This window comes from Scomber japonicus, chromosome 7 (genome assembly GCF_027409825.1).
Source record: "Scomber japonicus isolate fScoJap1 chromosome 7, fScoJap1.pri, whole genome shotgun sequence".
NCBI lineage: Eukaryota > Metazoa > Chordata > Actinopteri > Scombriformes > Scombridae > Scomber > Scomber japonicus.
In genome coordinates, this window is record NC_070584.1 from 34,239,569 (window position 1) to 34,266,270 (window position 26,702).

The window sequence follows — 26,702 nt, forward strand, 5'->3', positions numbered from 1 at the left end:
AGCAAACCTGTGTAAACATAGCAAACCTGTGCAAATGAAGCAAACATGTGTAAACATAGCAAACGTGTAAACATAGCAAACCTGTGTAAACATAGCAAACGTGTAAACATAGCAAACGTGTAAACATAGCAAACCTGTGTAAACATAGCAAACGTGTAAACATAGCAAACCTGTAAACATAGCAAACGTGTAAACATAGCAAACCTGTGTAAACATAGCAAACGTGTAAACATAGCAAACGTGTAAACATAGCAAACCTGTGTAAACATAGCAAACATGTAAACATAGCAAACCTGTGTAAACATAGCAAACGTGTAAACATAGCAAACCTGTGTAAACATAGCAAACGTGTAAACATAGCAAACGTGTAAACATAGCAAACGTGTAAACATAGCAAACCTGTGTAAACATAGCAAACATGTAAACATAGCAAACCTGTGTAAACATAGCAAACCTGTGTAAACATAGCAAACGTGTAAACATAGCAAACGTGTAAACATAGCAAACATAGCAAACGTGTAAACATAGCAAACCTGTGTAAACATAGCAAACCTGTGTAAACATAGCAAACGTGTAAACATAGCAAACATGTAAACATAGCAAACCTGTGTAAACATAGCAAACGTGTAAACATAGCAAACCTGTGTAAACATAGCAAACGTGTAAACATAGCAAACGTGTAAACATAGCAAACGTGTAAACATAGCAAACGTGTAAACATAGCAAACCTGTGTAAACATAGCAAACGTGTAAACATAGCAAACGTGTAAACATAGCAAACATAGCAAACGTGTAAACATAGCAAACCTGTGTAAACATAGCAAACCTGTGTAAACATAGCAAACGTGTAAACATAGCAAACCTGTGTAAACATAGCAAACCTGTGTAAACATAGCAAACGTGTAAACATAGCAAACCTGTGTAAACATAGCAAACATGTGTAAACATAGCAAACCTGTGTAAACATAGCAAACGTGTAAACATAGCAAACCTGTGTAAACATAGCAAACATGTGTAAACATAGCAAACGTGTAAACATAGCAAACGTGTAAACATAGCAAACATAGCAAACGTGTAAACATAGCAAACATGTGTAAACATAGCAAACGTGTGTAAACATAGCAAACGTGTAAACATAGCAAACGTGTAAACATAGCAAACATGTGTAAACATAGCAAACGTGTAAACATAGCAAACATATGTAAACATAGCAAACGTGTAAACATAGCAAACCTGTGTAAACATAGCAAACGTGTAAACATAGCAAACGTGTAAACATAGCAAACCTGTGTAAACATAGCAAACGTGTGTAAACATAGCAAAACCTGATATGAGAAGAACAATATTTTCTACTGCAAGTTTAGTGCAAAAATGTTAATAACAATAACATTAAAAAAAATATATGCAGTATTTTATAAACATAAAATAAATTAAAGTAAAACTGAGGTAGACTTATACACCTGTAACATCTGAACTATTTATTTTAGCTCAAGGTTTTGTGCTAAGAACACCAGCTGGTTGACCTTCTCTGGTTTTAAAATTACCCCCAGTACTAAAAATTCTTTCTGAGGGGGTACTGGTGGCTGGGATGCACAGGTACTTTTTTGCCAGTTGAGACAATCTGGGGAAGTTGTGTTCATGGAGCCTCCACCAGTCCAGGGGTTCAGCCTCACTGTCTGCATCAGGGCACCTCAGGTACGTTTCCAGCTCACTCTCCACTTGTTGTTCATCAGACAGGTCAACTTCTTCTTGACTCTGCTTTTTGAAGAAGCTCCCCAATGACTTGCGTTGCTTCTTCACGCCCAGTGGTAGAGGTGGTGTAGCCGCAGCCGCAGCCGCAGCTCCACCTTCTGCACCTTGATTTGCTGCTCCCTCAGAAGGCCCTGCCAGTGACTGGCCTTGGCCTTCCTTCATAACCTCAGACACTGCTCTCATTTTAATGGCCCCTACCTTCTCTGGTCTGATGTACTGGACTTTAAACCTGGGGTCCATCAAGGTAGCCATGTCAAGGAGATCATCTGTGTCAGGGTCTGCATACTTCTCATCAAGATAGGCCATTATTTTTGTCTTCATCTCTTTTGTGAGCTGAGTGTCCCCCTCATTTACTTCAAGCAAATTGGAGCGGAACAGGTGGAGCACAGGTTTCACATAAGAGACGGTCACATATGACTCACCCGAAAGGGAGTCTGTGAACTCCAGGAGAGGAGTCAAGGCTGCATTCATAGACTCAAGGACATCAATGTCCTGCCAAGTTGGGATCAGGTGCCTGGTGTTTTTGTCTGCAGACAGAACTTCAGTAATGGCCTTTTGTTGCTCTAGGACCCTTGCCACCATCCTCTGCCTTGAGCCCCATCTGGTTAGTGACTCTGTGATCAGCTGGTGTGTGGGAAGATGGAGACGTTCCTGTGCTTTGGAGAGTGCACTCTTTTTCTTCCATGAGTAAGAAAAGGCAGAGACCACTTTCTTGCAAACACCTACAGCCCTGTCCACTCTTTTATCCTTTCCTGCAGCACCTGTAGAAAATCAATGACAGCATAAATTACAGATAATAGATGAGGTTCAGTAAATTAGTGTAAAGCTGCTTTCAGGAATAACAATAATAATGATAATAATAATGATAATGATAATAATAATGATAATAATAATAATAATAATAATAATGTATTAGCTAACAAAATCAATCCAGTAACCAACACGGATGGATGATACCATCAAAATGACAATGCTACTCACCAATTGCAGAATGCAAACGATGGCCAAAACATTGTAGCCTTGTCCAGTTGTTGAGTGAAGTCGCCTTCACCACATTTGCACCACTGTCTGTGGTGATGCACACCATTTTTTTCTCAATCAGACCCCAGGACAGCAGTGCCTCTTTCAGCCCTTCTGCAATTAGTTCTCCTGTATGGTCTTCGGGAAAATATGCCGTTTCAAGGCATCGTGTTTGTAATTTCCACTCCACATCTACAAAATGAACTGTCAGGCTAATGTACGGCTCCGACGTACGGCTTGACCACAGGTCGGATCGGATGTTGTGGCAAAGTACTTTGCTTCCAATATTTCCTTTTGCACGGAGTCTTTGCACAACAGGTACATTTGGGGAATGGCAGTTTTTGAGGAGTATTTTCGCCCAGGAAGAACATATCGTGGGTCAAGCACGTGAAGTAGGTTTTTAAAACCCGGTCTCTCCACGGTACTGAGTGGAAGCATGTCCTTAGCTATGTGATAAGTGACTGCCTGACTGATATCTTTATAGCGTTTAGATGACTTGTCATAAGGCACTGATGTTGAGTACCTCTCCATGGTGGTATGCTGTTTTTGTTTTGTTGATTGTGGTTGTTTGATGCGGCTGTGTTCCAAAGGATGAGCGCGGCTAAGATGGTAAAACAAATTGGTGGTATTACCAGTCTTGGTGGGGACCACGGTCTTGCATAACTTGCAGACAACATTTGTCTGACTACGATCGGACTTATAATATCCAAAAAACTCCCATACTGGCGAGCTGACCTTTCCGGAGTTATTCACAATTTCCTCGCTCGTTGGTGCACTCATCTTTGCTTTCTCCAACGCTGTTTTAGGAAAAACACACAACCACGAGACAACGAGATGGCTGGCACAACCAAACTTGATACTGTTAGATGATTGGCTATTAGCGTGTCACTGCTCATTCGTTGCTAGGCACCAGATGACAAGTGCCTTTGCTAATGCAACCAAGCTTGCTGTGCAACGATTTAAACCCATAACCAGAGAGAGTGCTCTGGCTAAATTTACGCCGGTGTCTTGAGAAAAAAAAAAAATCTATCGAACACATTTTCTATTGATATCGAGTACGTGTCTATCGAGATACATATCGTTATCGTTTTATCGCCCAGCCCTATCTTAGACTATGTATATGTGTGTGTGTGTATATATATATATATATATATATATGTGTATATATATATATACATATATATATTAAATGTGTTTAATTTCTATGATTACTAAATTCAGTATGTGTTGTATGTTTCCTGCAGAGTGTCCCAGGCTTCTTGGTGATGGTGAGTGTCTTTTAGATCTCTGTTTGTCTTCAGTGAAGGATTACTTTAACAGAGTGAGACATCTTAACGATACTCGCTCTTTTCTTTCTTTCAGCCACTGTTCAAAGTGCTACTGAATCTCCATTAAGCACAATTGAGTCTGCAGGAACCAACCCAGGTGAGCAGCTTGGTCTCCTTCAGTCACAACAATGAGGCTAAAAACCCCAAAAACTTTTAATTTCACTCATGATGATGAATAAAATAACACTAGTGATCATTACAGTCCTGGCTGCAGCTCATGTTTGTTGTCAGGACTTTTCCTTTCTCATTTCTCTCTGTTGTTTCCCCTCAATGTGTTAGGTACAAGGGAACAATGGCTGATCGTCATTTGTATCACGCTCCTCCTCCTCCTCCTCCTCCTCCTCCTCCTCATCTTAATGGTTTTCTGCATACGGAAGAAAAGGTAAAATAAAGTAAATAAATCTCATGTTCAGAGCCAAACTAACAGCGACTGTTGTAATATAGGGATTATAATATGCAGAGTTGCATGAATGCAAAAAGGAAAACTGCACACAAAGCTTTACTTTACATAATACATGACAGATTATTATAATTATAATTATGTTGCAGGTTAATGTATATATAGACCATCTCCTCCTAACATTATGGTTTCCCTGTTTTATCCAGATGATGGATCGAACACACCTGACCATGATATTGGTGAAGAACCTTGAAGCTTCAGCTGACAGTGTAGTCCAACCTTTCTACATCTACACAGGAGTGAATATTTTTTAAGTTTATATTTAGTGGCTCTGGCTCTCTCCTTCTTGCCCTAGTTCTAAACAGACATTATTTTATTTTATTTAACCCTAACATACTGTTCAGGGTTAAATTTGACACATTATTTACATTTAAGAACTGTAAGAACACCTGATACACATTTCTTATAGATGGACTTTACCCAATGTGATCCACAGCATACACAAATGGAAATAAAATGCATATTTAAAAAAAAAATGTTTTTAAATTTTATATAAATGCAAATGTACAAGTTTAACTTGTGTCTATGAAAAAAAATAGCTTTTAAACATGTTACATTGATCATAATCTATAAAATGTTCTCCTGGACTATAAAATAGTGATTGTGAATGTCTTTAAATTAAACATTTATTAATGACTGATGGGGAATGTATGAATGTGAATTGGTGTAGAGACTAATTATGAATCAGAATATGAACAGTGTGTAAAGGGTTAAACATGTAAAAACATCTGTACACTAGCTGCTTTTTATTTTTCCGTTCTGTGCTTTCAATGATTCAAACTGTCTGCTGCTACAGATTGACATTTAAATAATAAACACTGCAGCAATAATCAGCTGTTTCTTACTTATTTCTACATAGTGAACGCTGACGTCTGCATAGTTGACGTACACTGTATGGACTAAAGTATTGGGACACACTTCCTAATCACTGAGACACATTTCCACAGTCTGCCTTTACAGGTATTTGTGAAAGAATGGTTCGTTCTGAAGAGCTCAGTGAATACAAGCCTGTACTGTTTCAATAAGTCAATTAAAAAAACAGCTGCATGTAAGTCTAAGGTATACATCACATCACATCACATCACATCACATCACATGACATCACATCACATCAAGCATTCTCTGAATTATAATAGCAGATCTTTGAGGTTAAAAGAGTATGCAAAGTTGAGAGCTTCAGAAAGGTGACACTCCACATCAGATCAGTCCTGAAGGTTTTTGGATATTTCACATTTGAAGAACAGGTGTGAGATCATTGCTGGTGCAAAGAAACATCAATGTTCATGAGCTTACCAATCAGATCATTAGCGGGGGAGATTTGGTGTAAGATTTTGAAGTGTATGCCTTTAGCTTTGTTTGTGATACAGTACTCAAGACAGAAAACAAGCTTTTTCTAATTTATATCTTCAATTTGTAATCTCCAGAAAAGCTTGCCTCATGGGTATAATCTTATTTATTCTTTAATATGATTGATGAATATACTTATTGTTACACTTTCCATCTGTTAGTTCAATGCCACCCAACGTTAGAAGATGCTCTGATATTTGTGTCACCATAGTTAAAGTGACTTTCCATAAGTTTAATCAGTTTATCAGGGTTAGAGTTAAATTCTCTAAAAAGGAAAAGTGTGAAAGACAGCATATTATCAGATTCATCAAAACGATTTTGTGTATGATTCATGCCTTTTTGAAACCATTTAGGTAATAATACAGATTTGTTTCTCATGAGCAGGTCTGAATGAATCCAAATAAAAGTTTTATGAGGTGAAAAAAGAAAAAGAGAGAACTGTCAAGACAAGAGCTTGTTGACAGTTTGATTGACAGTTCGTCTCATTACCATCCTTCTCTCCAGGTGTGTGGGAGAGGAGAAACTTTCCCTCCAATCAAAACTCGCGTTACGTAATCACAGACAACGGGAACGCGCACTCGCTCCCCGCTGCTTCTGCCTGAAGGTTCTCACAATGCGCGCGGAGCTGTAGAGAGTCTGGATACATTTGACATGCAAACAGCTCCTGTAATTGATCCAGATTGAGTCAGACAGTGGATGGGAAATGTTTCTGACCTCATGAGATGTTTACAGCCGAGTATCAACGCTGCTGCTGCTTTTCTGGACGTTTTAAAACGGATTCTTGACGCATTTCGGTGGAAAAATTGAGAAACTGGGACAAATCTATCTTTATTTCTCTTCCCCGCTGCTCTTATTTGACATTTTGTGGGTTTCTGTGTAAAACGACGTTTTTTTACGTCGAATTTGGAAGGAAAAGGTACTTCAAACATGGCAAATGCTGAGTCGACGGTTGGCAGCGTGTTAAAGCAGCTCAGAGGAGTTTCCTGTCTGCTGCTCGTTTCCTCTGCTGTGGTGCGCAGATCTTAGTGAAGAGCGTCAAACCTACTCTTGTCATGACTGCACACTCTCATAGGGCTCATTTCTAGTCTGTGAAATGGTGGTAAAACGGAAATATTCCTCATTTTTGTGGAGTCTACTTTTATTGTCCCTCAAGGATCCTTCGGGGGTCATTGGGCCCCACTTTGACAGCTACAGATTGAAGGGATTGAAGGGTCCTGGAGGAATGAGGAGCGGAGTGGTTAGTTCCTCTCACCATTTCATTCCTCCTCTTTTGCGCAAACCTCCTCAGCCGTCGTCTCAAGTGTTCCAGCTCTAACAAACCTGCATCAAGGTGAGTAACATGTTTCACTCTTTAAATTAAACTGAAGCCTCTGATTGATTAAAACACATTATGCTCTGCAGGGTTAGGGCCGTGGTCAGGCGGGACAGTGTGGAGGACAAACATCAGGTTTTATAGCCTATTGAAGCTCACTGACAGGCACATGTAGTTTAATAAAGATATAACAGCATATCAACCCTGATGATAAATGATCTGAAGATGAGATCTATAACAGTTTAGATTAATCAGTGTGTTTCATTGCTGCGTAGCTCCACCCGGGCAGACCTGATCTTATCTTTCTACATAGTGTGACTTTAGTAATGTTTATTTATATTTGGTTAAGAAGCGTGTGCTCAGTAGTTTAAAAAAATGTGCTCTCACTTCAGTCACTGAGAGAAAATATGTTGGTCGCATTAATAAAATACCGGCATTATTACTCTTTTCACTATAGAATGGGTCACAGACAAGACCAAATATAACGTGTTACCAGTTTCAAATGATTTGGCCTGCTATTGGAAGCTATGGGGAAAATTCATTAATTTTCTTGAGGGTCGCCAATCAGGAAGTTGATACTTGACAATGAAGTATATAATAATTTGCAATATTCAACATTACAGCTACTCAGGAAACATAGGGTAACGGTATTTTTAAAGTTTTGTTTATTTGTTTATTTATTTTTCAATTGTGGGTATAATTATATATTTAATGTAATATATGTTATGTCATTTCTATTTCTTCCTGGAGTGACATGCAATGCATTTTCAGTGACTAGTAGATTATTTTCCAGTCGAAGCCGCGCCTCGTTTTCAAACTGTAGTTGCCAAGAATTAGCAGATGTACTTAAATAGATGTTCCATGTATCTACTTTACTTGAGTATTCATTTTACGACTTTTTACTTTTCCTCCCTAAATTTGAACAGAAATATCTGAACTTTCTACTACTTACATTGTCAAAACAGGCTCGTTAATTTCAACCTCAGTGACTTTATAAAAAGAAGACACGGCGTGTAAATAAGTGATAGAAAACTGATCTTTTCTTTTCTTTTGGTGTGTGCGTGTAGCAGCTGTAAAATGTTTGCTCACTGGCTAAAGAACACCAGCCACACCAGGAATCAGGATCTGGGTGTTTATTTTATAAGGATTTATATAATCCATCCTAAATAAGCTACAATTTTATTTATCTTCACTTTCAAGACTTAAAGTCAACTCTGGAACATTGTAATTATTGTAACATTAGAACAAATGCTCCACTTTTCTTAATGCATCGGTTCCATCCGCGTAACTGTATTTAGCCTATATGAGTTTTATATTTGCAGTTTCTCTCCTCTGCTCTTCATGCTCCCCTTATTTCTCTGATAATTAACCTTATTCATAAGGTACTGATAAGAGCCTCAGTGAACCTAGTGGTGGTGGTGGAATTATGACTGGATATGTGAAAATGTTATCAGCACGTTGGAGATAGTGAGACCTGAAGAAAGACCTAAATCCAGTTGGGTTGAGCTAATTACAGGTTGTTGGAGGTCAAAAGACAAGTAGTCTATAAAAATCACGAGTCACGGCTTCGGAGGGACAATAAATGTGGATTTAGGAACTGTACACTAAGGGCCCTATTTACTATGACCCCAAAAGGTACTAAATTGTATGTGCAGTGTAACAGATTGCACGTTTAGTTAGTGTGCGTTTTGCGGGTGATCTGCTAAAGGCCCATTTATGCTCAACGGACATACGAACATGTATATGTCCTTTTCAAACGATGTTACCGTCACTGCTCACATACTTCCATGCGTCCTTTACGTTGGCATGGATGTTAACCAATATATCCACCAGGGGGCAGCGCTGAGTCAAAAGTTTATGAAACGACAACAAACTCAAAAACAAACATGGCGACTGTGGAGGAGATATTGATAATGTTCCTCTTGCATAAAAGACAAAAACGATATGTTTAAAGTTTCTAACCAACTCTCACAACCTTTCCTCAAAAAGTTCCTCCAGTTCCACTTCTTCGTGTCTCACTAGAGCTACGTATGGAGTAGTGACAGCAGCACTGCCCCCCCATGGTTTCCGGTGGTACTGCTCCGTTTGGTCCGTATCCGTAAGCGTTATGGAAACGTGCAGAAATACGGACGAAATGAACGCGGAGCACGGACAGAAGGCTCCGTCCGTATCTGTATTTAATATTGAGTATATGGGCCTTAAGAATAACTGCGTAAATGAGAAGTGCAGACAGCAGTATTTTTAAATCAGGGTTTTGTGTTGTAATGGAGAGCTTTGACGAGCAGAAATGTGATCACATGGAATTGGAGCTCCTAGTGGAAGAGGTTAACATGCATATTGAGTTACAGCAAAGACATATTACCATAACCAAATATATTCCACTCCATGAATATTAACACAGGTGGAATAGTAGCAGATAACAGATAATATCTGCCCTTCAAAGGTGTTATTTATAGACGTGTTACCGTCAGCAACAATGCGTGTGCTAAATAACATATTTGCATTTTTTTTTCTCTCTGACGTTTGCACACTGGGGTGAAAACACTCCTTTTTACATATTCATTATGGCAAACCCACCTAATGGACAGCACCTATTATTTTGCACATTTGAAAAACACAAGCCTCAGAGCGCTGCGTTAGTAGATCAGCTTGCACATTTTTGCACAACTTTTAGTAAATCAGACCCCAAGTAGGCAGAAGACTAGTTGAAGCCATTCATTAACCCCACTGCCTATAACCTGGGTTGATGAAAATGTAAGTAGACTGAAGGAGTGCTTTCAATAGGAGGCGAGAGGTCATAAAGCTTGGCGATAAAGAAACAGCAGTAGTCACCAACTCTGCTCCTGGATTCTAATTATTACCTTGTTATTAAGCAGCTGAAGCTTATAAAAAGGCTTGATCATGAGTTAATTATTAGAAATAGGTGTGTTAGAGTAGAGAGATACTGAGAACATTAGTAAGTCTCCAGTTGACTTCTGCTCTGGTAAAACTTTAAAGTGTCTAACTTATTCCATCAGTGAGGTATTATCATGTCTGCTGGAGACCACAGATGGCGGTTTATAAAAGCCTCTGTGTGTTCATCTCTCCGTACGGTTGTAGCTTTAAATTGAATCTGCAGGTTACAGTTTTTGCCTCTCTCCTGTGTCCGTTAGTACTCTGACATCTGTTTTATTTTACCCCAGTGATCACTTTCGGTTGTATTGGGAGTCATGTTATATTACTGCAGATGAAAAACTTTTATTATCAGCAATTTTGTTTGATTAGAGAGATCAGTCACAGTCCAGGTTTGCAAGAATACAGAAATCACATTTACATGAATACATAATAATATAGAAATGACGTAAATATTAGCTTTTAAGCCTTCTCTGTTCATCTTTCCGTTGCAGATTTCATAAATAATTTTTAACCCATCTTCTAATGATGGAGCTTTTCTAGTTTCCTGGGTAGTTATTTATCATGGAGAGAATGCCGGGGCCAATAGTGTCAATAACATCTTTGAATAGTATTGTAATATAGGAGGTTCAGAGGAGGTATGCTGCCAGGATGGGCATCGGTCAGGATGCATGGAAACAAGACCATGAAAGGTTTATTATAATAATGTAGACTGTTGCATTGAATGAAAAGGAGACACATGACACACATGGGTCTCAATATCTGACAGAAAACAAGATTACATGAACACAAATCAAACCATCCTTATGTCTTTGAAGGGTAAATTAGGTTTCAATTCAACAAAATGTACATAGGACAAAATGTGGACTAAATGTAACCTCTTACCAGTGAGTGGAAAGGATGGCTGGCTTTAAATAAGGCTTGAGTGTACAGGTGAAGTCAATCATCATAATCAGGGGGTAAACCAACCAACCAATCAGTGAGAAGGAAAGGAGAAATTAGTGAATCTTTACTACAAGTATAGTGGGAATAATGTCGACTGAATAGGTGGAGGTCTTCAAAGAGGAAATAATAATATGATGAAGTTCTGCTTGACTGACGGTGTAGAAAGAAGAGCTTCAGTGTTCTCAGAAGAGATGGATAGACGAGGAACAGATGGAGCAGATGGTGTCTGGTTGCAATCACTTCCAATAAGTAATATCCTCACTATATATCTGTCTGTCTTAATCTGAATATGCTGTGTTACAATACTCATATACATTGTTGGAGCTATTATAAACAATTTATAGTATGTGAAATGTGTTTATCGACCGTTTAACAGCTGTGACATTGATGGTTAGTACATTCTGCTACTTTTAAAATCAGTACAAGCTCTTACTCACTTATTTAAAACAGATGTTAAAGCTTGTAGCCTGGGTGCTTTTGTATTGGAGCGATGCCAGTGCCTGTCAAACAGAGTCCAGCTGAGTCATCATGATTATTAGCTCTGAGCGAATCTAAAGCTGGAAATAAGCACGATAGCTGTAAATGAAGTCTAGACGTTTAAGGGTGGGAGAAGCAGCATGAATGTACAAGATATCTTTATAATCCAGTGTGGAGACAGTTGTCTGAAAACAGAAACAAGCTCTTTGTTCTGTATGTTCGACATTAATTATGTACAATCTGCTGTTTAAACAAGGTCTGAAGTATTTATATCTATTACTGGAAGGCACATAAATAGCTGTGTCTTGTAATCCCATGTAGTCTTAATGTTTGGCATGACGCATCAATTAAATATAATATACGGCTGTCATTTGTCACTATTTTTAACCATCAACCCTAGCTATCGTATTAACTTGACTATGATTGTTAACTGCTTGTTAAACCATTAGTTTACCAGTAATCCCATGCAGATGCATACTATCCCAGGCTGAATGCAAATAGTAACCAAATATAATGCGAAACACAAAGTTTTGGTTAAAGAAGAACACAGACATGTATTTATAAGTTAATTACTGTTTATTGGTTTAGTTCTGAGTTTCATAAGTTATGCATTGTCTTTCTTTGTTACTTAACATGTGCTTAACAAACAAAAAGAAGAACTGTCCAACTATCCAAATGTCCAAATGTCAGTGGGTTGACTAAGTATGAGGCGGTTTGTGATTTATTATTTTAGTCTATAAGGATAATGATGAATGACTTGTGGTAAACAGTGTTGACTGATAAGTCAATAGCATTGGTAAAATGGAGAGGACACCCCTGCAGTAGTAATGGTTCAGCCTAATTGAGTGTAGTGTTGAAGTGCTCAAGATCGGTCTTTTTTGAGGTTCTTGGTCTTGTCTTGGTCTCGGACTGGGTGGACTCTGGGTTTTTTTTTAACGAGACCAGTCAAGGCCACTGCTGATAGGCTGTCCATACCTTACTGATAAGAATGAAAAAGGACCCTCTCAAAAACAGCTAATAACTTCAAATCATTGGTAGTGGTGTAAAGATTTGACTGAAACGCCCCCTGCACACAGTTTGGAGACGACAGGAGGAAAGTGGCTGTGTGATCTCGCAAGAAAAGATTGTTTTTGTTGTCGCATTTATTTAAAAGCAAACTTAAATTTAAAAAAACTCACATTTTGATGTTTTGTTATGATTTTTCCTTTGATTATATATGGTCTTGGTCTTGTCTCGTTAATGTCTTGGTCTCGGTTGGTGCGGTCTTGACTACAACACTAATTGAGTGAAGGGCCTATTTAAGAGGAGAGATGTATGTTTAGAGGAGCTCAGAGGATGAAGGTGTAGCTGTGTGCACACGTTCATGCCTTACTGTAGTTGTGTATCTTGAGTTAAGCCAGTTTGTTTCTGATTGTTTGTATTCTTTTCATTTTTTGGACACACGTTATTTTTGTTGTTACACCAGACTGAATAAATCACAGTCTGCCTGCCTTACACTTTCCTTGTTACTTGAGCAGCACTAAATTCATTTTCCATTACTGCTGATGTTGGATACCACAGTTAAGTATTTCAGTGAAGCAGTGAAAAGTATAATGTAAGAACCACTGACATGCTGCTGATGTTGTACTTGTATATAAATGAGGCCGACTTGCTGTTCAGACGGCTAATAAACGGCTCTTCATCAGTCTGACCCTGCAGCAGCTTTGAGAGCTGCTCTTTTCAGAGAGAGAGAGAGAGAGAGAGAGAGAGAGAGAGAGAGAGAGAGAGAGAGAGAGAGAGAGAGAGAGAGAGAGAGAGAGAGAGAGAGAGAGAGAGAGAGAGAGAGAGAGAGAGAGAGAGAGAGAGAGAGAGAGAGAGACAGAGAGACAGAGAGACAGACAGACAGACAGACAGACAGACAGACAGACAGACGAGAGGGAGGACAGACAAAGAGGAGAGAGGGAGGGAGAGAGCTGTGGGACAGACAATGAGGAGAGGAGGTTGTTTGTGTTCAAGTGTGTGTGTCAGGATAATCATTGTGGTTAGAGAACACTTTCCAGTTCTTGTTATTTAAATAGATCCAGATTGAGAATATGAGCCCAGACAGGCAGTTAAACCCTGTTTTGTTTTTTGTTTTTTGTTTTTTTAAAGTTATTTCTCTGTACAACATACAGCAGTTATGGATCTGTTTTCATCAGCTGCTGACCAGCGTTATAATAGTTTTCACATTTTCATTAGTTTTTATTTTATTTAGTTTATCAGTTTGCTTTTTTATTTCAGTTTAGTTTTAGTGAGTTTAACAAGTGATGAAGTAGTTTTAGTTTTTTTAGTTTGAGTGTTTCAGGTATTAGGAGGAAAGCATTGATTAGTAGAAGCTGTAAAGGATGAAATAATGCTGATACTGTGTTTGTGTTCTCCCTGCTGGTACTACCCCTGGCCTGGCACCAGTCCTGCAATACAGAGACCTGTCTAAAATAAACTTCTTTATGTGGGATTATTTTCTGATATGAGCCCAACCAACCCAACCAAGGTCATCTGCAGTTGAACGATGTTGACATTCACAGTTGGTGCTTTATCATAAACTTCACGCAGTTTAACTGAAAGATCAGGAAAAACAAAACTTTCTTGGTGACTCAGTCTGTGCTCTGAATCAGTATGATTTCATTTTTCTGTTATGTAATAGTCATTATACAGTGAAAACTAAAACACCAAAACACATCATCACTCATACAAAACTGACCGACTGAATAAATAATTTGTCCCCAGGGCCGTACAATTGTAAAATCTTGCAATAAAAGGAAAAGAGATAAACTTCTCTGCTTAATGTAATAATCTATCTAGCCTCTTCTACACAGTATATAGATAATAGCTAATAGATTTAATTTGTCATTCAGATTATACACTATACAGTGCACATCCAAACTGAATGTCGTAGCAATGGCTCAAAATAGTACAGAGTGCTGAAATTAACAAAAGCAAGAACTGTGTTGCATGAGTATAATTACACAGCAGTAGTCTGTGTGTGTGTGTGTGTGTGTGTGTGTGCTTCAGGGTCTGACTGACCCTGAAGCAGCATTGAAAGCTGAAGAGGGGCAGGAGACAGAGAGAGGGATGGGGTAGCACTGTGAGGAGGAGGGGGGGGTGTTTGTGTTGTGTGTCATGCTTATTGTTAGGGGTGCAACGAATCAAAAAACTCACGGTTCGGATCGTTCCTCGGATCAGAGTCACGGATCGGATCATTTTTCGGATCAGCCAAAAAAAAATAGACAAGACAAATAAACATGTTTTGTCTTTTTTTGAGTGTTACGTCTGTGTGGTAGGATAACCTAGGCGACTGGTTTGTGTGGCAGCGCGAGTATAAGGAAACAGACGTAGCACTAGAGGCAGCAGTTATCGTTACAGTAGTCACCGAAGTCTAGCCTACTTTTATTTTCCATGCCCACTGTTCTACATGTTGTTCTACATGTTGTTCTACATGTTGTTCTACATGTTGTTCTACATGTTGTTCTACATGCTGTTCTACATGCTGTTCTACATGTTGTTCTACATGTTGTTCTACATGTTGTTCTACATGTTGTTCTACATGTTGTTCTACATGTTGTTCTACATGTTGTACACTGAGGACAATAAATCACAACGAGCCATAGTTTGCTTATTGAAAAGGGAACTGTTGCAGACTTTTACCCAGAGCGTGTTAAGTAGCTCTGTCCCTGGAACTAGCAGGAATGGTTACAGCTGTGTGTGGACTGAACATGCGCACATTTTTTTTTTTTTTTCATAAATCAATCCGCGTATCATGCGTGTGCCGAACCGAAATAGATGGTCCGAACGGATCACGGACCAATGATGATCCGTTGCAGGCCTACTTATTGTGGTTAATGGTTTCCAGCTGCAGTGAGAGGACCCGTCTGTGAGAATTTCAGAGACTTGGATACCTTCTCCATGATTATACAAATGTGACTCATTGATCTGCTTTGTTTTTTGTTTTATTCTTTTTGACTCATTTATTTTGCTATGTTTGTCTGTTCTCTTCTGTATGTTTTGTATACTACAATAGATACCATTCAACAGAAATTAAGTATTAAATAGTACGGTAATGAGAGCTGATGCTGTGACTGCAGCTGTGGTCGAGCGAGCTACAGAGTGAATGAAAAGAGAAGGAGAGGGAGAGAGCGCTGGCATTGAGAAAGCAAACAAATGAACACACATCTCCACACAGCTACTCAACCCTGCAGCGCTTAGCCTTTATTTAACCAGGTTAGTCCCACTGAGATGAAGAGTTAAAGTATAAATGGAGCTGTGTTTTGTGAAGGCTGAGTACAAGCAGCGCTCTGGCTGGTATTTTACTAGTTGTTCAAAGCACTAGGCACGGGCCGGTTACCGGTTTCAAGGTATACCACGGTTTCAAAACCACTCAAATGTTCCGTCATACCGCTCCTGCTCATCGTCAACTCCCAGTCACATTCCTGTAGTCAGTCTGTTAAAACTTCTCCTCCTCCCCTCAGATTATTGGGATACATGTTATTATCATTCTGTTTCAGATTTCCATGACAACGTGATCAAAGCTGTGACATTGTTCATCTGTTTTTCAGAAACAAACCTTTAAAGATGAAGCAGACTCATTACTCAAGCTGCTGTGACTCGCAGAGATGGAAGCGGATATCAACAGAAGAACAAAGTGTTGAACTTGATATCACCCACAGATAATGTGCAGCTGATCTAACGCAGTGCGTTGAGATAATACACACTGTCTATTTACCGTAATTTCCGGACTATAAACTGCTACTTTGTTCCCACGCTTTGAACCTTGCGGCTAATTTATTGATTTTTATGGACTGCTAAAGTTGTAAACATCGTCGAAATATTCGCCACACAGTATTTTGGTGATTGCACGAGATTTCAATGTTTACAACTTTAGCAGTAGCAGCAGAGTAAAAGCCATCAGGTAAGTGTTTATTTTAATAAACTCCTGGTGTACTTACAAACTTTCCAATGCATGGATTTATGAGTAAAGACCTTATTTGTACTACTGTAGAAGTTTGATAACAATCCAGGCATTATTAGAGGGGTCATTTACCAGATACACTGGTGGTCCCGTTAGCGCCTGTACTAAAACATTCAGCTGATCGCTCTACTCCACTATTTTATATTAGATAGACCTCATGGTGCATGTGACACTAGGTCGAAATTACACCGAACCATCGCTTTAAAGCCTGTGTACAGTTCCTTTGTTTTAATGAAGGCAAAATAAATATTCTTTAAAAATTCAGTGGATATATTTAGGTGCGTTAAATAGTCCGGAAATTACGCTAGTACGTTTGTCATAACGAATATGTAATATGGGGTGTTTTTACCCCGGTATACAAAATACAGGGAGGAGAAAATGTCCTGCCGTTACTATGGAGACGAGGAAACAGTGACACAATAACCCTAACCCACAGAACTGGGGGGGTTTTTTCCACCCGTATTGATATTGGAGTGGAACATTTTTGGTGTCACTATCAGCATTGACTTTACCACAAATATTCTTCCATACAGTTATTCCAGGTAATGTTTCTTTGCTGTAACTCTTCATGTTTATCTTTGAACAGGCATGTCCAAACTAATCCATAAACGGTTGTGTGCCTGCAGGCTTTTGTTCAAACCAATTAAAAAACGCATCATTTCACCAAACCACTGCCTGTAGACTGAGATCAGTTGATAATGTCAAGCCTGATGCATTCCTGATTGGTTGGAATGAAAACATGCAGCCACATAAACCTTTATGGGATAGTGTGGATATCCCTGCCCTAGTACCTCGTCCAAACGCTTCATTAACACACAAAACCCTCATTTACTGCTGTCTGCACCTGTTGTCAGTTATTCTTAGATCACCCACAAAACTCACTAAATGAGCAATCTGACTTACTTACTACTTAACCCCAAATTGCTGGTGTGTGAATGAGAATGAATTGTTAGCTGTTGGCATCGTGCATGGTAGCTCCTGCCATATCATTTTATTATTATTATTGTGATCAGCAACTCACATGTGTTATCTATCAATACCAGATGCTGCTTTGTAATGTGGAACGACTTCTGTATCATTTAACTTTGAAGATGATTATTATCTTAATAAAGATGATTAACTTTATTTTAGCAAAGGTTTCAAAAGTATTATTATATAAGCTTAAAGTGGTGGTGGTTGGGTTTTCTGTTAGGGCTTTCACACTGCAGGGCTCCGGCACGGTTCTGGTTCTAGCACTAGTTTGGTTCGAACCTTGGTGCTGTCTGGCGAACCAGCCCGCCTTCACACCAGTTTTTGTCTTTTAAGTGGAACCAAAGTGGGAGGACGTCATTCCGCGTCACACAGGCGGAAGTAAACACAGCAACGGCCAGAGCGGCCCTAGCAACGGCAAGATGGCTGGTCGTGTTGACTATATACGAGCGTTTGTGTTGCTTCTGCAGCTGTTTGTTCGCATACAACACAAAAATAATAATAATAAAATAACTTCATTCTTGATTTCATAGCCTGAACACAAGAAAAAAGTAACCAATATACAGTATGTGAAATGAAAACATGATCATGATTAATCTGTACATTATTTCTTTTCTATTGTATTTATGTCATATTCTACTTTTGATGTCAAAAAAGGAATTGACACAAGTGACATGAGTGACTTACTTTGAGAGACTATTAATTTGTTAACATTAATCAGTTTTCACCAGGTCTATTTATTAGTTATGATGCAGTTGTTTGCACATATTGTAGTCATTGCTGCAATATACAAATATACAAATATACAAATGTCAACTGTAAACTTTCAAGTAAGGAAATGTAAACATTGAACTTTAAAGTATAAAATGTAAACAAAAACATCGCTACAAACTGAACAGTGAAAGTAAAGTGCAAATGTAAATTTCACTCTTGTTCCTGATTTGGGTTGCTGACACCCTCTATGGCAGACACCATCCTTTCCACCAACCCCAACAGAGAAGTGGTGCTCTGCTGCATCTGCTGCATCATCCTCTCCTCCCTCGCCTCCGCCCTCTCATCTGACTCCTTCAGGTAACCAAGGATGTCCTGGTTGACCTCTCTCTTCCTTTTTCCTGGGTAACAGAAGATGCGTATTAAGCAATGCAGAAATCATTTTCCGTGGGGGCGCCTAGGTAAGGACGACAAGACGGATTGAATATGCACCAGAACTATATGTTACTTCATATATAACCAGGGGTGTTTTACATTAAAATCCATGACAATCTTTATAAATCATAATTATTATTATCACTGACATCTAGCCCCAAATACCTACTTCCTTTTTTATTTGTTTGACTCTGGTCAGGGATTTCCTCAGAAGCAGCACTGGCGTCATCATGTCTGCTGGTGGAGGGCTCACTGTTGGTGGTGTCAGATAATTCTGAAGGTGATATTAAATCAGATTAGCCTTTTTGACACACTGCATGTTATATTATTTCGACAGTATCCTCTATTGCCAAGTCTTCATCTGTGCAATACTGCAATACTCTCCACGACAATTAGTATAACTGCAATGATTCATATTCATATTCATATTCATATGTGGTCAACCTACCGCTATCGTGTGGGCCTTTGGACGATGTGGACTCCGCAATTGTTGTGCTGGCTGTGGCGGAATTCAGCGCCCCTGTCACCTCGTTGGCTGGTCTGTGACCCATGACGCCGTCCAGCAGCTCATAACAATCATTTGTGTCGCCACGTCCAGCTCCACTTTTATTCATGTCTTTTCTCGTGTCCCTGTAATCCTTCTTTAGTTTTTTTAATTTATTTATGATTTGGTCAGGCGTACGGGTGAACCCAGCCTTGGCCATCTCATCTGACAGCTCCTTATAAAGTTTTCCCTTCCTTGTGGAGCTCTCAAGTTTTTCCTGGAATTCAGGTGAAGCCCAGATTGCCACCAAACACTTGGTTTCCGTCTTTGACCACGGGGAATTTTTCTTTTCCATGATCACCACCGCTGTCTTTCCTCCTCGTGCTTGTTTGTTTGTTTTCTACTATACTTCCTCCTCTCGCTCGACACGCCCACTTATGATGTCACGGTTCGCAAGGACGAACCAACTATTTTTGGTTCCACTGCGAACCGACTTTTCAGGCACCGAACCAGTTCTTTTTTCAGTCTGAACGCGCCGGCCGGTTCAAAGTTACGTTCGGGAACCAGAACCGTGCCGGAGCCCTGCCGGTGTGAAAGCCCTATCTGTGAAGACCTTTATATGGGACCTGAACCCTGGTGGTCTAACCTGCATTATCTGGATAATCACATACCTACAAACCCAAGCACAGCTTTAAGCTTGCAGTTGATTGAGGGGAAAAACACTGTTCAAGAGACTCTGAGATGCGGACTTGAGATCATGCAGCGATCATGAGCATATCCCCCCCCCCCCCCCTCTCAGCTGCTTGTTGAGTGGCAGCAGCCAATCAGAGCTGACTCGTTCTGCAGCAGACAAACAGTGTAAAGGCCTGGGAGGAGAAGAAAAGAGTTTTGGAGCAAATGAGAGTTTAGAAGTTAATAGTACCAGTTATGAGTCAGTTTATTTTCCTTGGACTTTCTGTGTGCGTGAATGTAAAAAAGTAAGTGCAAGTTTACCTGCATTTAAGTTTAGTTTGTAATTATTTTCGCTACATGCATTTCAAGCATTACCGCAGACTCGACAACCCATGGCCACACATCTACAACCATTATTGGCATGGCATTATAAAAAGTTGTGAAGTGATATGGTCAAAAGCATTAAAAGAGACAGTGGATCAAAGTAGTTACCCGTACGCAGCAGTTCAACTTGCATCTGCACACACCAAACATTGTGATCAGCTGGTCCAATCAGCTGGTATTAATCAGCTGGGTCAATCAGCTGATTGGTACCAATGCAGCTGTTGCGACCTATGTCATGTCCTGCATCTGCTCTGATTGGCTTACAAGCAATTACAAAGCCTGACAGGTAAAAGACCCTGTTTAGAAATAAATTACAATTCAATTATACAACTTGAAACTGGGACCTGGGTTACATAGAGGCAGCTCGTTAAGTTGTTACAGCCCGTGTTCAGCTCAGTTTCACAGTTAACCCATATTACCAAGAAATGCTTAGTACGGATGTTTATAGCATTTCCTTTATTTCTGTAACTTATACTTCTGGCATAATTATTCTGTAACTTTATGTATGTAAGCAGGACAGTAATAATAATACTTTGGTGTTTATTGAGTACAGATAATTGATGCATAATGTGTAGTGTTATTTTGGTGACAGTTCATGCATCCAGTTTAGTGCTATTGTGTGATTAATGCATCATTTGGAAGGTGAAACTTTAGAGAGTGCCACCTGGAGTTTATGAGACCATAAGGCATGTTTTTCAGTTAAAGATGTGATGTACCAAATGAAGGAGACTGAAGGCCAGTTATTCATTATTTTATAATATTGTTTCTGTTGGTCCTTGCTTTAATAGAGTATATGCAGACCATTACTTACCTTGAATTTGCTGTCTTATTTCCATGGTGAGTTACAGTATGTAATGTTAGGATTATATTTAAGGTGTAACCTAATTGCCTCTGGATTTTGCATATGTTTATTTCCTGTAGACCACACACATTCGTCTAATAAATGGTAAAGGAAGTTCTGCCTCCTCTGTGTCTGATCAACACCCCTTGGCGACGGCTACCACACCTGAACCACTTAGTCTCAGCTACAAACACAGACAATCTATTTCCTGTTGAGTTCAACAGAGCCTTCTCAGTGGTGGTTAGTAACCTTTCTACGTTAGAGCTGCACAGTCTGTAGAGCATTTTAAAACACTACTGAAACATATCGGTTTTCCTTGGCATTCAGTCCCAGCTAGGTGAGAATCCTCGGCTTCCTACTTTTTATTTATTTTACTTTTTATTTGTTTTTATTCTAATTTGAGTTTTTAAATTGAGCTCTTACTATTCCTTTATTGTTTTTATTTATTATATTGTGTGTGATTATATTGTATTTTAATAACTGTGCAGCACTTTGGCTCAACTGAGGTTGTTTTTAAATGTGCTTTATAAATAAACTTGACTTGACTTGCTGTTAGTCATAGCGGCCGCAACTACACTGATATGGAGTGGAGAAAGAAACACAGATAGTGAGTGGAGTGAAGACAGACAGATAGACAGACAGATAGATAACTGAAAGCTGAAACAGGAACACAGGAGAGACACTAAACCACAGAGATTCAATCTCATGCTGGAAACCAAATCAAACCAGACCAAACCAAAGCATGGTGGCTGTGTGGAGACAGTCAGCAGGGAGGTCTGAGCTCCCAGCCTCACAATGAATGAGAAAGAAGAGTTAGAAATAAGCTACAGGGCACTGGGCCTAGTTATTCTGAGTTACTGCAATCAGTGGAGAGAAGAATTAGACGAACCCGACACATGACCTGACAGGGCCACCATGTGGAGGTTTGGGGGTGAAAGCCAGATAGCGAAACCGAACATATCTGAAGACGTGGGTAACAGTGAAGGAAAACAACACACTGCGGTAAACCACAGAGGAACCTAAGCCTAGAGTAGAAAACCCTGCACAAAGCACATCAAACACTGTAACACAGCACAATAAAACCCAACAGCAGTCAGGCACTAAGGCTTCAAACAAACCTTCACCACACCAAACCTAAGACAAGCCCCCGTTTGTGATCATCTGACTCAAGTGTCCACAACAGAAGAGAGTCTCACTGTGTGTACGATGAATTTATCTGGATGATTGGTTACAAGAAACTTCAGAGTGTTTCACAATGGCAGCGTCTATGGGATAGATGGATGGATGGATGGATGGATAGATGGATAGATGGATAGATGGATAGATGGAAGCTAAAACAGGAACACAGGAGAGACACTAAAGTCAAACCACAGAGATTCAAACTGTTTCCCACAATGATAGACAGACAATTGAAGCAACATGCTGGAACCAAACCAAACAGCGACCATTATGACCATTCACCACAGATTTATCCCCCCCCTCCCTTTTTAAAAAAATGTTTTAACAAGACCAACATGCTGGAAACCAAACCAAACCAGACCAAACCAGATAATAGATGGATGGAGAGATAGATAGATAGATAGATAGCTAGATAGATACATAGAAGTGAGTGTGGCCGATTTTATTTGTAGAGTTTGGTGCAGAAAATAAGTCATTGTTTGTGCTGTAATAAGTTTTGTTCTTCAACATAATCTTAGATATGAATATAATTATGAAGATGGGAAAAAAGAAAACGTAAGCACTGGTAGGTTCTCATGTACAACTCCAGTTTAATATCATGTTTACCAAATGCATATTAAACCTGTAAAAATTCTTTTATATTTTTATTTCAGTGAAGCTAAAAAACATCAAGTGTGAAGAAGGAGGACTTCTACACAGCAGTGTCAGAGTCATGTTCCATCTCTCTGTGGTTTTTTTCTTCTTCTTCTTCTTCTTCTTCTTCTTCTTCTCTGTGGACATAAAAGAACTAACTTAACTACAATTCATTCAGATTGATGTGGTCATAAAGATAAAGCAGAGTAAAATGATCATTCTTAATTTAGACTCTTAACAGACCAACTGCACATTAACCTGCATAATAAGGTTTCAGTCAGATGAAAGGATTTGGCTGCCTACTGTGATCCTGTCTTCAGTCTCTGAGAGTAGTTCTGTGTAAGGCAGAAAATCACCAGACTTATTCTTAAAGGTTTAAACTCTTGTCTTACCTTTGTTTCTTCCATGAGCAGTAAACCACCAGGATGGTGACGATGATGATGATGAAGATGGGGATGAGGATCAGCCACCATTTCGAAGTCTCTAACAGATTCAGAAGAAACAACAGACACCAAACATGAGCTGAGCAAACATGCTGCTACTTTTAGCCTTACTTAAAAATCACTGGATTGGATTGGAAATGGTGAAGTCCAGCTTTTTTCACATTAGACAGCTGGCAAAGGTAAAGCCCTTCCTCCCACTATAGCACTTTGTAACAGTAATCCATGCCTTCATCACATCCCGGCTGGATTACTGCAATGCACTTTATTTTGGAGTCAGTCAGTCCTGGCCTCCCTCCACTGGCTACCTGAGCACTTTAGAGTCCATTTTAAGATTCTTTTATGTGTTTTTAAATCTTTAAATGTTCTGGCCCCGCTCTACGCTCCTGCTCGGTGCCTCAGGTCAGCTGATCTGCTGCTCCTGGAGGTACCGAGGTCAAAGCAGAAGCTCAGAGGGGATAGAGCATTTTCTGTAGCTGCTCCTAAACTATGGAACGAGCTTCCTTTAAATATTAGACAAGCCTCCTCACTGTCTGTTTTTAAACTCGTCTTAAAACCCATTTTTATTCCTTGGCTTTCAAACCGTGCATGAGACTCTGCTCCTGTTTTAGTGTTTTATGGTTTGTTTAGTTATTGTTTTATTGTTTTTAATTTGTTTTAAAAAAAAGAAACAATTATCTTAGTATTTATTTCCTGTTAATTGTTTTATCTATTTATGTACAGCACTCTGTTTCAGCTGTGGTTGTTTTAAAGTGCTGTATAAATAAAGTTGAGTTGAGTTGAGATTCAAATTTTGCTCGGTTTGGTTCAAGACAGCAGCGACTGTCAGACCCTCCACCCCCCCCCCCCCCCCCCCCCCCACGCCCCGGTCTTATGGGTCTATCATTGTGGGAACCAGTTAGTTTTATTCCTGTGAAGCGAGGACACATTTGGCTTGACTTGGGTTGGCTTGGGTTTAGCTGTAACTCACACTAGGCCTGGACTCACCGTCACAGAGAGGTTTTGGGTTTCCTGTATTAAAGAAAATGCTCAGAGCTGTTTGGGAGTAAACATGTCAGTACATCTGTTTCTAGTTCTACTAATTTACATCAATACTAGATTACATCTGTGTCATAACAACTGAACAAAATCTTGCAGAAGTCAAAAACAAACTTTTTTTTAGTTTCACTGCTGAACTTTTCGGTTTCAGCTCTGACACAAAGCTCTCGTGTTAAACGAAGTTCGAGTCTTTGTCATTACAAATACCGTCAATTCCTGACTACAAAGCGCACCTGAATAAAAGCCGCATGAAAAGCAATGTTGTACTTGTACAAGCCGCACCGGATTTTAACCCGCAGGTGTCCCACGTTGTAATATGAGATATTAGTTAGGGTTGGTCCGGCGAGGCCTGACAGCCATCGCCGATGGGGGGTCCATCTGCGATTGCACGCAACTGTGACCCTCATAAAAGTCATATTTTACTAATCTGCATTATATAAACTAACGAAATTCGTTAAAGTAAATCATTTGTTCAACTGTCCGTAATCCTGGTAGAGTTCTGAGGTCAACAAACCAACTCATGCTGGAACTGCCCAGGTCCAAGTATAAGCATTGGGGTGACCGAGCCTTTTCTGTCGCTGCCCCCAGGCTCTGGAATAAGCTCCCCGCCGAGATGCGTACTATTACTGACCTGGGCCTCTTCAAGTCCAGGCTAAAAACGCACTTTTTTAGGATGGCTTTTAACACCTAGTAGGATGACACTTTTATTTTATTTTATCTTATTTTATTTTATTTTATCTTATTCTATCTTATTCGATTTTGTTGTATTTTATTGCTTTCACTGTTATTTTATTGTTTTTAATTGTTTTTATTTTTCTCTTTATTTATTTATTACCTACTGTAAAGCACTTTGGTACACCGCAAGGACTGTTATAAAGGGCTGTATAAATAAACTACATTACATTACATTACATTACATTTGGTGACTTATAAGTTATTAAACTAAGTCTGACTGTTACTGGAGTTATCTACCTCGTTCTGTCACTGTAAAGTAAAACTTACCCACTGAGTGAACTCTTCCGTTCTCTCTATGAACGAGTCAGACAACAACGTTTATCAAACATGAAGCAAAGTGATAACATAATAAAGTACGTATAACAACAACACCCACGAAAAACAAACAAACATGCATTAGCCGCACCGTAAAAGCCGCAGTGTTCAAAGTGTGGGGGAAAAGTATCGGTTTATAGTCCGGGATTTACGGTAACTGCACTTTTTACATTATTGGGATATTTTTACATTATGAGGTTCTACAGGAAGGTTAGAGAGCGAGCAAGAAAGAGGCTTAGAGGTTAGATTGTGTCAGAGTAAAGGATGAGAGAAAGCATTATCTCACTAAGATAGCTTTACAAACAAGTGTGTGCTTGATTGCAGACCTGGGTATAGTGGTTAGGGTTAGGGTTAGGTAGGTAGCTGGGAAGAAAGATAGACACAGTGCCTATTAAAAGTATTCACCCATACTTTCAGATGTGTAAGCCTGACTGAGACCCGTCCACACACACTCAATTGAATATTTATGTAATCACTTATTTTATATTATATATCTTTTAATTAATTGACATTACTTTGTAGAAATCTGTTTCACTTTGACATTAAAGAGGGTTTTTTTTAGTAAATTCCTTTTTAAAAAAAAGCCTAATTATATTAACATGATTCAATTTTTAAAAGCAATAAAAGGGGAAAAAATCTTCTACTTGGAAAGCCTGTTGATAATTGGAACCACATTTCCCTGGAACATGCATCCATGACAAATCTACCTAAGCTTTCCAACTTACCAAGAAGCATTGTTACAACAAAGAAATACTCTACCAAACACACATTTCCTTAGTTGTTGTGCTATGTTTTATATATGTATAGACATACAGATAGATAGATGTAAATGACACTTACCATCAGACAGAAACGTTGGGCATTCTGTAGCTAGTAAAAAGAGTTCATGGTTAGTGAGGAATAACTGAAAGCTAAAACAGGAACACAGGAGAGACACTAAACTCAAACCACAGAGATTCAATCAGAAACCATACAAGTAATAAAACTATCAGGCTTCTTACCTTTCTTTGAGATTGTGACGGAGTCTTCTCTGGTCTCCATCGTCATCTCCACCGTCTCTGTCAGGTTATGGCAGACAGCGTGGACGATCTGGTCCACACACACCAGGCAGTTGGAGTCAGGGGGGGAGATGGAGGAGCAGGTGGGGAGGGGTGCATACTGATCAGCATGTTGATCAGCTCTCTGCCACAGATTCACATGGTTAGAGTGAAAGTCATACAACAAGGAGGCTTTCTGTGCCTTTGGATCAGATGAGTTGTAACAACGGAGGTTCATCTGGAGAAACAGGAGGAGAAAACAGAGAAGAGTCATGAGAAGTGTCTTTATCACATCTGTTAAACATATCCGGT

General features: G+C 39.4%; 1 protein-coding gene and 1 long non-coding RNA gene across 2 annotated transcripts; both read right to left on the reverse strand.

The window, feature by feature from the left end:
• Positions 1-1,488: 1,488 nt before the first annotated feature.
• Positions 1,489-3,303, reverse strand: LOC128362351 (E3 SUMO-protein ligase ZBED1-like). Its single transcript, XM_053323092.1, has 3 exons — positions 2,994-3,303; positions 2,734-2,901; positions 1,489-2,513 (listed from the first exon to the last, which is right to left on the reverse strand). The coding sequence occupies exons 1-3, from the start codon at positions 3,301-3,303 to the stop codon at positions 1,489-1,491; spliced, it is 1,503 nt and encodes a 500-aa protein (XP_053179067.1).
• A 19,921-nt stretch (positions 3,304-23,224) lies between these two features.
• LOC128362082 (uncharacterized) lies at positions 23,225-26,419 on the reverse strand. Its single transcript, XR_008321614.1, has 3 exons — positions 26,355-26,419; positions 26,194-26,223; positions 23,225-23,308 (listed from the first exon to the last, which is right to left on the reverse strand). It is a non-coding gene; the product is annotated as an uncharacterized LOC128362082 (long non-coding RNA).
• Between the last annotated feature and the right edge of the window lie 283 nt (positions 26,420-26,702).

Coding starts and splice junctions, on each gene's coding strand:
- LOC128362351 (XM_053323092.1), bottom strand. CDS start 3,303: ATGGAGAGGTACTCAACATCAGTGCCTTATGACAAGTCATCTAAACGC. Junction 2,902..2,993: donor TCAAGCCGTACGTCGGAGCC/GTACATTAGCCT, acceptor AAGACCATACAG/GAGAACTAATTGCAGAAGGG. Junction 2,514..2,733: donor TCGTTTGCATTCTGCAATTG/GTGAGTAGCATT, acceptor GATTTTCTACAG/GTGCTGCAGGAAAGGATAAA.